Genomic DNA, 15,836 nt, shown 5'->3' with positions numbered 1-15,836 from the left:
AAATACTTTATATAATTTTTTTTTGCTTGTACATAGAGAATTTGTGTTTCTTTTTCAAGTAAAAGCTAATTAGAAAATTAATGAACGACTTAACATTTCACAAGGCTAAAAAATGAGTGGAAATCCTCCAAGTCTGATGATAGTGTATATTCACATTAGGTTGTATTTAACCATACCTATAAATTCCCATGTTATTAAACAAAATTAGATTTTTTTTTTTTATTCATAATGCTTCACCAGGTTTATCTGGCATCATCAGGTAGGATTCTAGAACTGAGGCTAACCAAATTTAACTAAAAACAGTAATTACATGGAAATCTGTAACAATATTCACTTTCAAACATATGACTGAGCAATTGCAAATAATAAAGTAATTTATCAATGAGTGTTAAAAGTAGGTATAATAAACAAAACATTTAGGCCTGAGTCTTAGGTATTGAAATTCATTCTATATACAAAAGAGAAGGGAATGTACGATGTAGAAACAAGAAAAATGTGTGAATTTTAAAAACGTAATTCTTTTTCATATCTAATTAAGTCCATTCTTCTATTTCTTTCTGTCTTGGCACAAAAATTAGTGAAACTTTTAAAATCTCTTTTTAGTTTCCTCAAACATTAACCAAAAAGGGAATACTGGTAATTGAATCAGATTAGATCTGATGCTTTTGCTTAGTTTCAGAAAAAGAAAATTGAATCAAAAACAAAAGTGTAATAGGTATAAAAAACATTATAATGTACTCTTTGAAGATGATGCATTTCTTTATAAAACCATAGAGAAACATATACAGTCATATGAAAAAGTTAGGATACCCTATGAAAGCCTGTGTATTTGTATAACAATTTTTGGATATATAGATATTTAATCTCAATTTCAACAATACTGAGAGATTATAGGAATATAACTAAACAATTAAAACTGAAGAAAAGACTTTTCAAGATCTTCTGTAAATGTTATTCCACAAAAATGCATATTCTAACTGAGGAAAAAGTTAGGACACCCTACCCCCTAATAGCTAGTGTTATCCCATTTGACTGAAATAACTGCAGTGAGACACTTCTTGTAGCCATCTACCAGTCTCTGACATCAGTCTGAAGAAAGTTTGCCCCACTCCTCAATGCAGAAGTCTTTCAGCTGTGAGATGTTTGAGAGGTTTCTTGCATGTACAGCCCATTTCAAGTCACCTCACAGCATCTCAATGGGATTAAGATCTGGGCTTTGACTCAGCCATTCCAGGACTCTCCATTTCTTAGTTTTCAGCCAGTCCTTGGTGGATTTACTGGTAAGATTTGGGTCATTGTCGTGTTGCAGGGTCCAGTTCCACTTCAGCTTTAATTTTCTTACAGATGGTCTCACATGATACTCAAGCACCCTCTGATACACAGTAGAATTCATGGTGGATTCTGTGATTGTGAGCTGTCCAGGTCCTGCTGCAGCAAAGTAGCCCCAAACCATGACACTTCCACCTCCATGCTCCACAGTTGGTATGAGGTTCTTTTCCTGGAATGCTGTATTTGGTTTATGCCAAACATGTCCTCTGTTCTGGTGTCCAAGTAATTCAATTTTGGACTCATCTGTCTAAAGAACATTATTCCAGAAGTCCTGGTCTTTGTCTACATTCTCTCTGGCAAACTTCAGTCTGGCCTTGATGGTTCTCTTAGAGAGCAAAGGTTTCCTCCTAGCACACCTCCCATGCAAGTTAAACTTGTGCAGTCTCTTTCTGATTGTAGAGGCATGCACTTTCACATCAACAGTAGCCAGAGCCTGCTGAAGCTCCCGTGATGACATGTTAGGGTATTTGGAGACCTCTTTTATCATCTTGCAGTCTGCTCTTGGAGTGAACTTGCTTGGGTCACCAGACCTGTGCATGTTGGCAGTTGTTTTGAAAGCCCTGTACTTGTTGACTGTTTTCCGGACAGTGGAATGGCTGATTTCAAAATCTTTTGGGATCTTTTTAAATCCCTTACCAGATTCATAAGCTGCTACAATTTTCTTTCTGAAGGCCTCAGACAGCTCTTTTGCTCTCACCATGGTGCTCACTCTCACTTCAACAGTCAGGAGCACACCAAACTAAATGTCTGAGGTATAAATAGGGCAAGCCTCATTCAAAATGCTGAGTAACGATCTTCTAATCATGTGCACCTGGTGTGATACACCTGTGTGTGAGTTGAGCCATTTTAAGTGAGAATAAATGTGGGGGTGTCCTAACTTTTTCCTCAGTTAGAATATGCATTTTTGTAGAATTACATTTACAGAAGATCTTGAAAAGTCTTTTCTTCCATTTTAATTGTTTAGTTACATTCCTATAATCTTTCAGTATTGTTAAAATTGAGATTAAGTATCTATATATCCAAAAATGTTACAAAAGTACACAGGCTTTCATAGGATGAACTAACTTTTCACATGACTGTAGATTAGAAGCTCCATCTCTTAGTTTAAAGTGTACTTTAAAATATGCCAAATATTTGAATCAAGTTCCCCAAACTAATAATATGTTTCTTAACAGTATCCAAGTATCATAAATACTAATTATAGAGCACCACATTTACATCAAAACTACACTGCAATACTGACTGCTTGTTTGTTTTTGAATTTCATGCAAAGCTGCATGAAGGCTATCTGCATTTTGACTGCTTGAGTTCATAACATGTTTATTTTGTTTTTTAGTGAAATTTTTTTTCCTGGTTATTAATGTATACTCTAAGTTTATCATTATATATGACAGCTATTTGTATCTCAATAATTTTATTGTTGTTAAAGTACAAAATGGAACTGTAACTACATTAGTACATTTTGTGTCTCAATAATTTATAAGATAAATTATCTCACATCAATGGTTAAAATACAGAAAAACTGGATGTCAAACTATGCAGCTGTCTGAATGAATATATTTGAACAGTTAACAGGTAGAATTACTTGACAAAACAAACTTTCCAGTGTCAGTGTTTATAAATGATGGTCATTTGATATCAATATTAGAGAATATATTTGAACAGTTAACAGGTAGAATTACTTGACAAAACAAACTTTCCAGTGTCAGTATTTATAAGTAATGGTCATTTGATATCAGTATTAGAGAATATATTTGAACAGTTAACAGGTAGAATTACTTGACAAAACAAACTTTCCAGTGTCAGTATTTATAAATGATGGTCATTTGATATCAGTATTAGAGAATATATTTAAACAGTTAACAGGTAGAATTACTTGACAAAACAAACTTTCCAGTGTCAGTATTTATAAGTAATGGTCATTTGATATCAGTATTAGAGAATATATTTGAACAGTTAACAGGTAGAATTACTTGACAAAACAAACTTTCCAGTGTCAGTATTTATAAGTAATGGTCATTTGATATCAGTATTAGAGAATATATTTAAACAGTTAACAGGTAGAATTACTTGACAAAACAAACTTTCCAGTGTCAGTATTTATAAGTAATGGTCATTTGATATCAGTATTAGAGAATATATTTGAACAGTTAACAGGTAGAATTAGTTGACAAAACAAACTTTCCAGTGTCAGTATTTATAAGTGATGGTCATTTGATATTAGTATTAGAGAATATATTTGAACAGTTAACAGGTAGAATTACTTGACAAAACAAACTTTCCAGTGTCAGTATTTATAAGTAATGGTCATTTGATATCAGTATTAGAGAATATATTTGAACAGTTAACAGGTAGAATTACTTGAGAAAACAAACTTTACAGTGTCAGTATTTATAAGAAATGGTCATTTGATATCAGTATTAGAGAATATATTTGAACAGTTAACAGGTAGAATTAGTTGACAAAACAAACTTTCCAGTGTCAGTATTTATAAGTAATGGTCATTTGATATCAGTATTAGAGAATATATTTGAACAGTTAACAGGTAGAATTACTTGACAAAACAAACTTTCCAGTGTCAGTATTTATAAGTAATGGTCATTTGATATCAGTATTAGAGAATATATTTGAACAGTTAACAGGTAGAATTACTTGACAAAACAAACTTTCCAGTGTCAGTATTTATAAGTAATGGTCATTTGATATCAGTATTAGAGAATATATTTAAACAGTTAACAGGTAGAATTAGTTGACAAAACAAACTTTCCAGTGTCAGTATTTATAAGTGATGGTCATTTGATATCAGTATTAGAGAATATATTTAAACAGTTAACAGGTAGAATTACTTGACAAAACAAACTTTCCAGTGTCAGTATTTATAAGTGATGGTCATTTGATATTAGTATTAGAGAATATATTTAAACAGTTAACAGGTAGAATTACTTGACAAAACAAACTTTCCAGTGTCAGTATTTATAAGTGATGGTCATTTGATATCAGTATTAGAGAATATATTTAAACAGTTAACAGGTAGAATTACTTGACAAAACAAACTTTCCAGTGTCAGTATTTATAAGTAATGGTCATTTGATATCAGTATTAGAGAATATATTTGAACAGTTAACAGGTAGAATTACTTGACAAAACAAACTTTCCAGTGTCAGTATTTATAAGTAATGGTCATTTGATATCAGTATTAGAGAATATATTTAAACAGTTAACAGGTAGAATTACTTGACAAAACAAACTTTCCAGTGTCAGTATTTATAAGTAATGGTCATTTGATATCAGTATTAGAGAATATATTTAAACAGTTAACAGGTAGAATTACTTGACAAAACAAACTTTCCAGTGTCAGTATTTATAAGTGATGGTCATTTGATATCAGTATTAGAGAATATATTTAAACAGTTAACAGGCAGAATTACTTGACAAAACAAACTTTCCAGTGTCAGTATTTATAAGTAATGGTCATTTGATATCAGAATTAGAGAATATATTTAAACAGTTAACAGGTAGAATTACTTGACAAAACAAACTTTCCAGTGTCAGTATTTATAAGTGATGGTCATTTGATATCAGAATTAGAGAATATATTTGAACAGTTAACAGGTAGAATTAGTTGACAAAACAAACTTTCCAGTGTCAGTATTTATAAGTGATGGTCATTTGATATTAGTATTAGAGAATATATTTAAACAGTTAACAGGTAGAATTACTTGACAAAACAAACTTTCCAGTGTCAGTATTTATAAGTGATGGTCATTTGATATTAGTATTAGAGAATATATTTGAACAGTTAACAGGTAGAATTACTTGACAAAACAAACTTTCAAGTGTCAGTATTTATAAGTAATGGTCATTTGATATCAGTATTAGCAGATATATTTTGCCCTCATTTCAAAAACCATTCCTGAAAAGGATTGTCTATTTTAAATTAAAATTTACTCATTGTTTAACAGCATTTCTTGCATATGTATAATGTCAATTTAAATTCACCATATACATGTGTATGCAGCTCACAGTGCTAAAAGCATAAAAATATATATGAGGTCCGTTAAAAAAATACGCGGACTGTTTGAATTGCGTGGCTCTAGTTGGTTCCAGGGGAATCTGCTTGATGTCGCTAGGTTCGCACAGATCAGCTGATTACGATGCCATTTCCCGATTGCATATATCTTCATTTGTGTATTAGCTATGCGGTTTTAAGTGAAGTGCGATTTTTTCGTTTGGCGGATTTCAGAATGAATGACCTGAAGGAGCAATGACTTGCTGTGAAATTGTGTGTTAAATTTGGAAAATCTGCGACTGAAACTTTTGCTATGCTTAACATGGCTTACGGTGATGTTGCTATGAAGCATACGGCATGTTTCAAGTTGCATGAACGTTTTAAGGATGGTCGACAGTCCATTGAAGATGATGAGCGTCCTGGGCGTCCTTCCATGTCAACTGATGACCCACACGTCGACAAAATCAACACCCTGGTGCGGGCAAATCGACATCTGACTGTCAGGGAGCTTGCTGAAGAGTGTGGGATATCAGTTGGATCTTGTTACGAGATTTTGACCGAAAAATTGAAGATGCACCGTGTTGTTGCGAAATTTGTGCCTCAGAACTCGTGAGTTTTTGGCCAAACACTCGATCACTGTTCTTCCCCACCCCCCCTACTCACCTGACCTCTTGCTCCTTGTGATTTTTTCTTGTTCCCCAAACTCAAAAGACCCTTGAAAGGAAGAAGATTTGAGATGATTCCCGAGATTAAGGCAAATGCGACAAAGGAGCTAGAGGACATTACAAAAGAAGCGTACCAAGACTGTTTCAACAAGTGGAAATACCATTGGGATAAGTGTGTGCGTTGGGGAGGAGAGTACTTTGAAGGGGTCCCAGACCTGTAACTTCTAAATAAAGTACATTTTGTTTTATGACGTCAGTCTGCGTATTTTTTGAACAGCCCTCATATTGTATATGCTTACAGTTAGTAGTAATGTTTTACTTATCTAAAATAATAAATAATTACCAATTATAATATCACATTTGCATGCTTGAATTCCCTCTATTTCCCAATTAAATTTTTCTTTCAAAGTGTTGGCAAAAAACTGCATATATTTAAACATAGAAATTTTAACTAATTTTATTTTTACAATAAGTTGTTTATAAAGGATACAAAGCTTACCATACTGAAGCGTGATTTTCCTTTGATTTCTTCACTTTGAGCATTTTCAGAACAGATGCTTGTATATGCCTCCATTGTCTTTTTTGATTTCAAGTTTCTGAAATGGGAGTTTGAAAGTTTTAACATTTCAGAATCTCATCACAATTAATAGGTATTTTTTTCAGTATTACGACCTAATTTAAAATCTACCTCTGGAAATTTATTACTTATAGAGTTACATTGAAATGTTTGTCAGTTTCAGAACCTACTCACCTGCATGTTGACCAAAACACCTTTATTTTTAGAAATTGTATAGACCATAATTTCTCAACCTTTTCAATACCAGTGACCCACTTACAACCTTTTCAAATTGTCACAGACAACTAAAATGCAAACAGAATGAAAATCCATTGATTCACATATTTATTTGTTTTTGTAAAATCCCAGACTGAGTAAGTGGTTGTCAGACATGTTGTTGAGAAACACTCATAAAACCTTACTTGTTCTACTTTTATTTATCAATAGTCTTGTAACTAATTCATCTTTATCATAACCCTATTATTTACTAATTATGTCACAATATCAAAACATATTTTGCAGTTTTCATAAGCTATCAACCAAATGTAGATAACTATTTTTCTAATAGTCTAAAATGACAATGGTTTAATGATAATGCACTAGATGATACTACTAGTTTTCCACCCTGTAATAAAAGATTAAATAAATTTTAAAAAATCCACATTAGAATTCTGAAGCATATTCAAAAAATGCTGTTGTGTTGAAATTTCACGTTTGTGTATATTATGAAATTCCATCCACAAAACTGTCTTTAGTACAATTGTTATTTTAGCTTGTGAGTAATTGTCATTGTATTAAATACTTTAGAGACGATACGTCAAGTGAACAGTGGAAAACAAGAACTGCTCAAGCCTTGCTACTTTAACCTGGTAAGTATTGAAAGTAGAAAAGATATCACATCATGTTTTTTATCTTGTAAACTAACCTTATTCACTACACTTTTTTGAGAAAAAATTTACTGGACACATAAAATTATATTTAAGATCTGCAAGTTAAACAGCATTAGTACTTTTAAGCCTTCCTATAATTTCACTTGAACAGCTCAGAGTAGCTCACAGGTAATGTCATTCCATAGCATATTATAACCTCTATGTTACCCAAGTGACTTACAACTTATAATGGTACGAATAGTACTTAAACACAGTTTAAAGGCAAGCAAACAATAAACTTTAATTAGAAATAGATAGATATTGTTAAAAGCTACTTATTTTAAACAAATGTAGTCTTATATTACAATTTTAAGAAAAAAAAGTTATTTAGATTTATTTCAATTTGTTTTTGGTGGTTACAATATTGATTAAATTGACCAATCCGGTTTTGATTTAGAGTAGAGAAAATAACAGGCAAAGTATAAAGTTTTAATGGAAAGAAACTAAAAGCATTTCAAATGTATCAGATATTTAGAAGGTTTTATGGATTACACAAATAATGAAATTTGAGATTTTTGAGATGAGGAAAAGTATTTTTGATTTTAATGTGAAAAATTACTTTGCATTTGGACTATTTAAAACAAGTACTCAATATATTTGTTGGCAAACCTTTATCTTAGTTTATTAAAAATATGATTTTTTTGTATGTGAAAGACTGACAAATTTTGTGAAGGTATACACACTATATTAAAAGTTAGAAGTATTAACTCTATAAAAACTTTAAATGAGTAGAAAGACGTCATGTGGCCAGTAAAATCAACCAAACTTCTCAAAAAACATGAGCAAAATTTTCGTAAATATGCTCTCAACAATGCTGAAATAAGATGACTGTGACTTGTTTTTTTTAAGTAACAAATCTACATCAGGACATCTGCTATATCCATCATGGGATATTGAACCCTGATTTTAACATTGTAAATCTTTAGACTTATCACTAAATAACGAAGCAAAAATTGTATTCTTCAGTAAAGAGGGAATAAGCTGTGTCAGGAGAGTGTGTCAAACTCCTATGGGTGGAAGACTATTACATGCTACATTACAGCTTTATCACATGTAAACACATGGGATAGGTGAAAGTGTCAGGCTAGTGATGTGTGAAAAATTGCACATATAGAAGGCAGCAACAAATGAGAAAAGCTATTATGTAAGGGGATATAAGGTCTAACAGTGTAAATCAAAATGACTTCATAGAACAACATCCAAAGAAAAACAGGACTACAATAATTACTTCATCTGTACAACAAATATCTTACTTGGAAGATCTGCCACTTCTCTTCTCCACCTTCTTTATAGGTGGAACCTTATTTTTATTCTTGTATTTCTAGACAAAAAAATAGAAATTCAAAAGTTTTATTTAAGACATCATTCTGAAAATCAACACCAGAAGTAAGAAAATATATGAAAGTAATTAACATTAATATGTTTATGTAAATTAGTTTAAAAGCTTTGAATTTTGATTATTATCACTTACTACTATGAACAACCTTTAGTATTTTACATTTATAAGAAAAAGAATTTTAGGTTAAATCAACTGTGAAGTTAGAGAATACAACATTCAATTTAAGTTGGACTTGTAGCACAAAAAACAATCACAATTTTATTATTTTAAGATTTACCCCTTTCCTTACAAAACAAATCTTACCAACATCTCATGTTTTCTTACAGAGTGACTACAGAACTTAATGTCTTGCATCAATTATACAATTTTCTTTTATGTAAACTGCAACAAAAACATTTACTTAGTTTTAATTTTATGATCTTATTAACCTTTAACAGAGGTTCTCTCCATAATTAATACCTGAAACAAGCAGAACAATGATACAGAAAATTGATTTTGAAATTGAATATAAGTGAGAAATTTTTACATAGCAAAAACGTAATAAGAATTTGAGCTGGAAGTTGTAGAGGGAGCTTAAAGTGAAAAAAACTACTAGGTACTTTAAAATACAAACTATTAGATAGTTTTGAATATTATGTTATATTTATGTGCATCTACTTACATGGGTTTTAAAGTAAGACAACATATAAAATAGACATGATATAGAGAAAAAACTGAAGCAAAATTTCTGTTTTTATTAGGTTGTCCAGAAATAAATGTCAGAATTCTCACAATGACATTTAGAAGCTGAATATTGAGTAACTTTAATTAGTTGGTTAGTTTAATCCAATGTTTGTCACTTACAAGGTGTTTTAATTGTCTGCTGTTTCAACTGTACTCAGAGAAAGTTTTGCAACCCCCAAGGCAGCATAGACAAGAAGGACCTTCACCTGATTTCCTTCAAACTTGGATGAAAAGCTAACAAAACTACAAGGAACATCAACCAGCCATTTGGCCATGGATCTGTTACTAAACATACAGTTCAGTGTTGGTTAAAAAGGTTTGGACATGGAGATGAAAGTCTTGAAGACCACAAAGGTTGTGGAAGGAAGCCATCCTTAAATGAAAACACATTAAGGGAAGCAGTTGAGATAGACCCTCGTACAACAGTATGTTATCTTACAGAAAAGCTAGACACAAGCAAATCAAGCATAGCCAACCATATGACTGTGACTAAAAAGGTGAAGAAGTTGGCTTTGCATGAGCTGACTGACAATAAACAAAACTGGACAATAAACAAAACTGGCATTATGAGAACTGTCAAGGATGACACTCCAAACGAATTGGGAATCGAGGATCTGCCTCATCCACCTTATTCCAAAAACCTTTCCCTTACAACTTTATGAACAATAAATGCTTTCAAAACCAAGCATTTACAGAAGAAGCTTTCAGAGAGTTCACTGACCACAAAAAGTCTGATTTCTACAGCAGGGGCACAAACAGCATCATTACAAGTTTGTAAAAGGGTATTGAAGCAAATGGTGCTTACTTTGATTAAAGCATGTTTTACAACACTGGTTTATACTTTTCCAAACTTCACAGTTCAAAAACGACATTTATTTCTGGACAACCTAATATTTTATCATTTTAGGTCTAACATTTTCATCACATGATTTTTTTTAGAAATTGAGTACCAGAAATTTTGCACCCAAAAACTGTTAACCATTCCCAAAGTTAGCTTATATTACACACTAACTTATGAAAATAAAAAGTAGCTTATTTGTTCTAACAGTGACAGTCCAGTTACAATTAAAATGACATAAGAATAAATAGAGTGCAACATACACATTTGAGTAGAGATATTGTCCTATGTTATTGCATACATATGTTAAGAATGCTGACATTTTACAGACAAAATAAGTAACAGCTGGTCTCAAATTAAGTTGTAGTAGAAGAGGTTCCAAAACAAAATATTAAAATAATAATTAAATTTATTTTTAAATGTTATAAGTCAACATTTAAAATTAATAGCTCTTGAAACATTTAAACCATTGTACTATATGGTGATCACCAGACAAACTGTTTAAACAGAACTACAGTTAGTGTATGCTGACATGTTTTCACCTGATGTCAAAATATATCCTTGTGGGTCTATTACAAAAATATTAGGTAAACTTTTCATATGAGTAGCATAAGTCATTAATTGAGTTGTTTAATTCACAAAAGAAATATACATTTCCTCTTGACTACTAAAAGACAGATTTCACATTTTCAGATACAAGACTGTCCATTACAAACAGTTTTTCAAATATTTTTGTTAGTAAAAAATACCCTACACTTCCAGCCTTTTGGTTAATTTTGTTTTACATAGTACACTAATCATGACAGTTCACTAACAATTTTCAAGTTTTAAACACAATGTACCAATAACAATAGATAATATTTGAAGCTTTATATCTCGAAGCTATTTCATTAAGAAAACTTTGCAGTCATTTCATCTATCAAGTTGCAACTTAAATCTGCATATTGTAATATGTTTCAACACTTCTTAACTAAATTATCTTTCACTCACTAGTCCAAAACAAGTGATAAAACTTAAATATTTAAGCAAATTTAATTTGTTTTTGAAAGTCACTAAAATGACTGAGCAATGTGCAAACTTTATGAATATTTTTATTCCTATGTACAGGTTTAATACGGTGAGTAAAAGACAACTCGTACCACCACCATACATATCACTTTTCAAAATAACAGTGAAAATAATCCTATAAACATTGGTATATAAGTTATATTTGTATCTACTAACTATCTGAAAATTAAATTTCATTTTGTGATTACCATTAATATCATCAATTTTATGTAAAAACTTATGTTAATAATTTTCTAAAATCATAATACATTTCGATTTGTTTGTTTAGAGTTAAGTACAAAGCTACGTAAAAAGCTGTCTGTGCTCTGCTCACTACAGGTATTGAAACCCAATTTATAGCACTGCAAGTCCATAAACACAGCACTGTGCAATGAAGGGGTCACAAACATGTAGAATGACAACAACATGCATTGTCAAAATTTAAAAATTTCATATTCAATACACTTTTCTTTATAATAAAAAAAGAATCCAGTTTGGTAATTCAAAATAAGCATACAACAGTCAGTTTTAACACACTTACTCAAGCACAAATAATATTAATTTGAACTCATCAAACAAACATTCATTCTCAATATGGCTGGTATGGGCATTAGCACTTTCATTATCTATTCTTCAATATCTATTCTTGTCCTTCAATATATCTAACACCCAAATCTCTATTCTTCGTTGTATTACCCACCACTTCCCACCCACATCTCTATTCTTCTTTGTCTTACTATTTCATATATCTATTCTTCATATTTTTACAAAACCTGACATCCACATCTTTTACAGAGTAAAATCCATAACTGAATCCTTACTACTACCAATACAAAAAACAAAATCATCCTCAGATTTCCCTGAAGATGACAGCACACGAGCAACCAAAATTTAGGATAAAAACACTAAAGAATTAGGTCAAGTGATTTTACAGAGTAGTGCAAAAGTTGCACCCCCATAAGGATTTTGAAAAACAATAATAAAAAAGTAATAACTAATTTGTTCATTAATGTAATGTTCACAATGCTGGCCATTAGCTCCAAATCAGCATGTTCTTGTAAGATAATGGCCAGCAACTTGAATATTTACTTTAACAAATAAAATGTAAGTATTTTTGTTTTATTTTTATTCACAACCCTTATGGGGTCTGACTTTTACACCACTCTGTACAGGCTACTAAAAGTGTAATTCTAAATTTCTGTTTGAAGAGGTATAAACATTTTCCTAAAATACATGTTACAACTGGCTCTCACTTCTCTGCTGTATACTGTAACTAATGAAATTGGCATTAACCAACAAACTCTGGACCACACACAACAGACAGCCATATAAACTTTGAAACTACAACTACATCTTTGTGGAATTTTCTTTTTTAATTTCAACATGTCATTCACTTAAACGTAAGTGCTTCCTGCATGTTCACTACCAGGCTGATTTAGTCCGACTGTACACCATACAAGTTTGCTATACATGACCATGCACAAACCTAACTCCACAAACTCAAAAAGTAACAATAAGAAACACTAGAAATTTCTGATGTATGCCAGAATTTCTTTTGTAGGGTTTATCATCAATCAACCCAGTCTTCAGAGCATAAGTACACACACACACCAAAACAAAGATTTGTTAGTTAATTTAAAACACACAGGGTTTCTCATGTGAAAATCTTGATATAATACTTATATGTATGTTGAATAAAATATGTTCAATAAAAAATTTGAATTCTACAAGTTTGTAGTATTTCATGGGAAGCATGACTGGATTAACACTACTATTATTGGGCATAGCATTACTGTCTCTACTTTTATAAGCTTTATTCTAGAGTAGAAATTTCTGACTAGCCAGATGACAATCAGTTGTAGTGTAACCTATCAACATGTTGATGTAGTTTGTATACACAAGATAAAAGGATGTCAATCCTGTAGTACTAGACTTTCACAACTTTTTTCTGCACCATTACCATAATTATTTCCAATCCTGCATATAAATATACGTGTGTGTTTATTATTAAAATATTATAATTCATAGATAAAACTTAAAAGTAATTACAAATATATTTCTTGTGTATATATACACACACTCACATACATACCACTTGACATACTAGTTCAAAGCACAAGAAAGATAAAGGAACCTACAGAAAGTGACAGAGGGTGGTAATCAGATACAAATGCAAATTCTCATATGTCATTCTTCAGGAGGAGATATGTCAGGTTTGGAAAAGACACAGGTCCTCTAAAAGTGACATACAGTGGTCAGATCTAAACCCTCCCATGTCACTCTCAGGAAAGAGCCTAAGGGTCTAAGGATACATGACAGGCATCCAGACCACTGATTCAACAATTCATCTATAAGTAGGTATACAGATATTTTAACAGAAAAACAAAAATACATATGCCTTTCCAGATATCACTCTTTTTATATTAATAACAATTAATTAATGCTAATATTTCAATTAATACTTTCATAATGTACTCAAAAATTTATGAAGAAAATTTATTCAGTTTTATATAAAAATTAATCAGAAGTCTCTTGCAACATATCTTTAGAAACAATTTCTGACCCAAAGAATAATTATTTTTAGAATTTCCTTTTGTCAGGATTAACATCCTGAACTATTTTACACAATAATGTAAGACTGCAATTTAGAAGTATTAGATTTTTAAACTACCTCAGAAAATTTAACAATTAATTCGAATAGAGTTCCAATTGAAACAGCTACAAAGTAGAAAATTCTAATGCTAACTTTTAACTTTTTTTTAAATGTATCATACAAAAATAATTTCATGAATTTTAAACATAACCATATCCATTTCTGAAACATTTGCAATCATACAATACATGTTAAAATTCCAAGTTTCACACCTTTTGTTTCAACGTGATGAAATGAGAACCCTTTTTCAGCTGTGCTTGTAAGGCTTCCAAAGGACTGCGACACTTAAAGAACCTACAGTTCACAAGATACTTACGGAGAGGAAGAGGGGGGAATTTAGGATCCAAAGAAGCCTTCTTAACATAAGAGGAGAGAAACTTAGGATACACAGAAGATGTAAAAAAGGAGGAAAAGCTATGGCATAAAAAACTTACAAACAGAGGTTGAAGGAAAAATAGATTTAGAACATGAAAAATGGTGTGTATCAGTACTTTATTATAACAGCTGCTGGAATGATATAATTAAAAAAGTTAAATTATTTTGACTTATATTGCAAATATAAATGAAATGCTATGATAATTGAAAATAATTACATCAGTAACATTGTATGTTACTTTAGAATGATATCTGAATATAACACACAAATCACAAACATCATACTGAATATACTGACTTTGTTTTCTCTGCTCGCTTTTCTACCCATTAATATTATTGGTTACTTTTATTTTGTTTCAAAAGAATAAATATATATTTACAAAATAAGCTATATTTTCAACAAAATGGATTAAAAAGTAAACATGAGGCAACAATCATTATCTTAAACAAAAAAGATATTCACTGAATCAATGTTGAGCTGGACAAATATTGTCAAATTGTTTTGTGACAAATTAATTCAACTTGAATCTCTGTGTGTGTATTTTCTTATAGCAAATACACACTGAACTATCTGCTATGTTCACGATCACGTCTGGTTTCAAAATTATGTGAAAGTAACATCTATTACATAAAAACGTAGTTTAATTATGTTACATTCAAGCATGTCTTTGTTTAGATATGTTTGATTATTTTTGAATTTTATGCAAAGCTACACAAAAGCTATCTGTGCTAGCTGTCCCTAATTTAGCACTGCAAGACTTGAAGGAAGACAGCTAGTCATCATCACCCACTGCCAACTCTTAGGTTACTCTTTTAGAAATGAATAGTAAGATTGACTGTCATATAATAATGCCCCCATGACTGAAAGGGCAAGCATGTTTGGTGTGACAGGGAGTTGATCCCACAACCCTCAGATTGTGAATCAAGCACCTGGCCATGCAGGGCCTATTTAGATATGATCCTAAATAACAATAAAACAACTGTGTTAAATTATTACATAGCATTAGTAGAGCAAATTTGTTTTAGGTATATTAAGTCTTTTGAAGTGATAAAAGGTTTAATACATGTAAAAGATTTAATAAATTATACATTCTGTACTATGAACTTTTTAAAAATGACAAAAACTTGTGAAACATATGGTCACATCATATTAAAATCTGTTTAAAACATGAAGCTTTTAAAACACCTAAGGTGCAATCATTATTTAAAACATTTTATGTTCAAACAGAATAATATCCTTAATCACTATTACAATAATTTTAATATCAATACCAAGCAAATAAAATATGTATGTACTTTCAATAATCACTGATGGTGTATTTATTTATACAATCTACTGACAAGATAGTTACAAGCCTGCCTGTACACATAAT

General features: G+C 31.1%; 1 protein-coding gene across 9 annotated transcripts in view; it reads right to left on the bottom strand.

The window, feature by feature from the left end:
- Positions 1 to 15,836, bottom strand: part of LOC143246748 (uncharacterized) — a 102,988-nt gene that overhangs the window by 20,602 nt on the left and 66,550 nt on the right. For 5 of the 9 annotated variants that reach the window (XM_076493840.1, XM_076493845.1, XM_076493847.1 and 2 more), the window contains 3 exons: positions 14,301 to 14,444; positions 8,742 to 8,809; positions 6,503 to 6,599 (listed from right to left, as the gene is read on the bottom strand). In XM_076493840.1, coding sequence (XP_076349955.1) covers positions 6,503 to 6,599; positions 8,742 to 8,809; positions 14,301 to 14,444 — 309 coding nt within the window. Of the gene's footprint in view, positions 1 to 6,502; positions 6,600 to 8,741; positions 8,810 to 9,130; positions 9,209 to 14,300; positions 14,518 to 15,836 lie in introns of those variants that run through there. The other 4 variants (XM_076493841.1, XM_076493843.1, XM_076493849.1 and 1 more) reach the window with 3 other exon arrangements.

This window comes from Tachypleus tridentatus, chromosome 3 (genome assembly GCF_004210375.1).
Source record: "Tachypleus tridentatus isolate NWPU-2018 chromosome 3, ASM421037v1, whole genome shotgun sequence".
NCBI lineage: Eukaryota > Metazoa > Arthropoda > Merostomata > Xiphosura > Limulidae > Tachypleus > Tachypleus tridentatus.
This window is presented reverse-complemented; position numbering and strand designations above follow the sequence as displayed.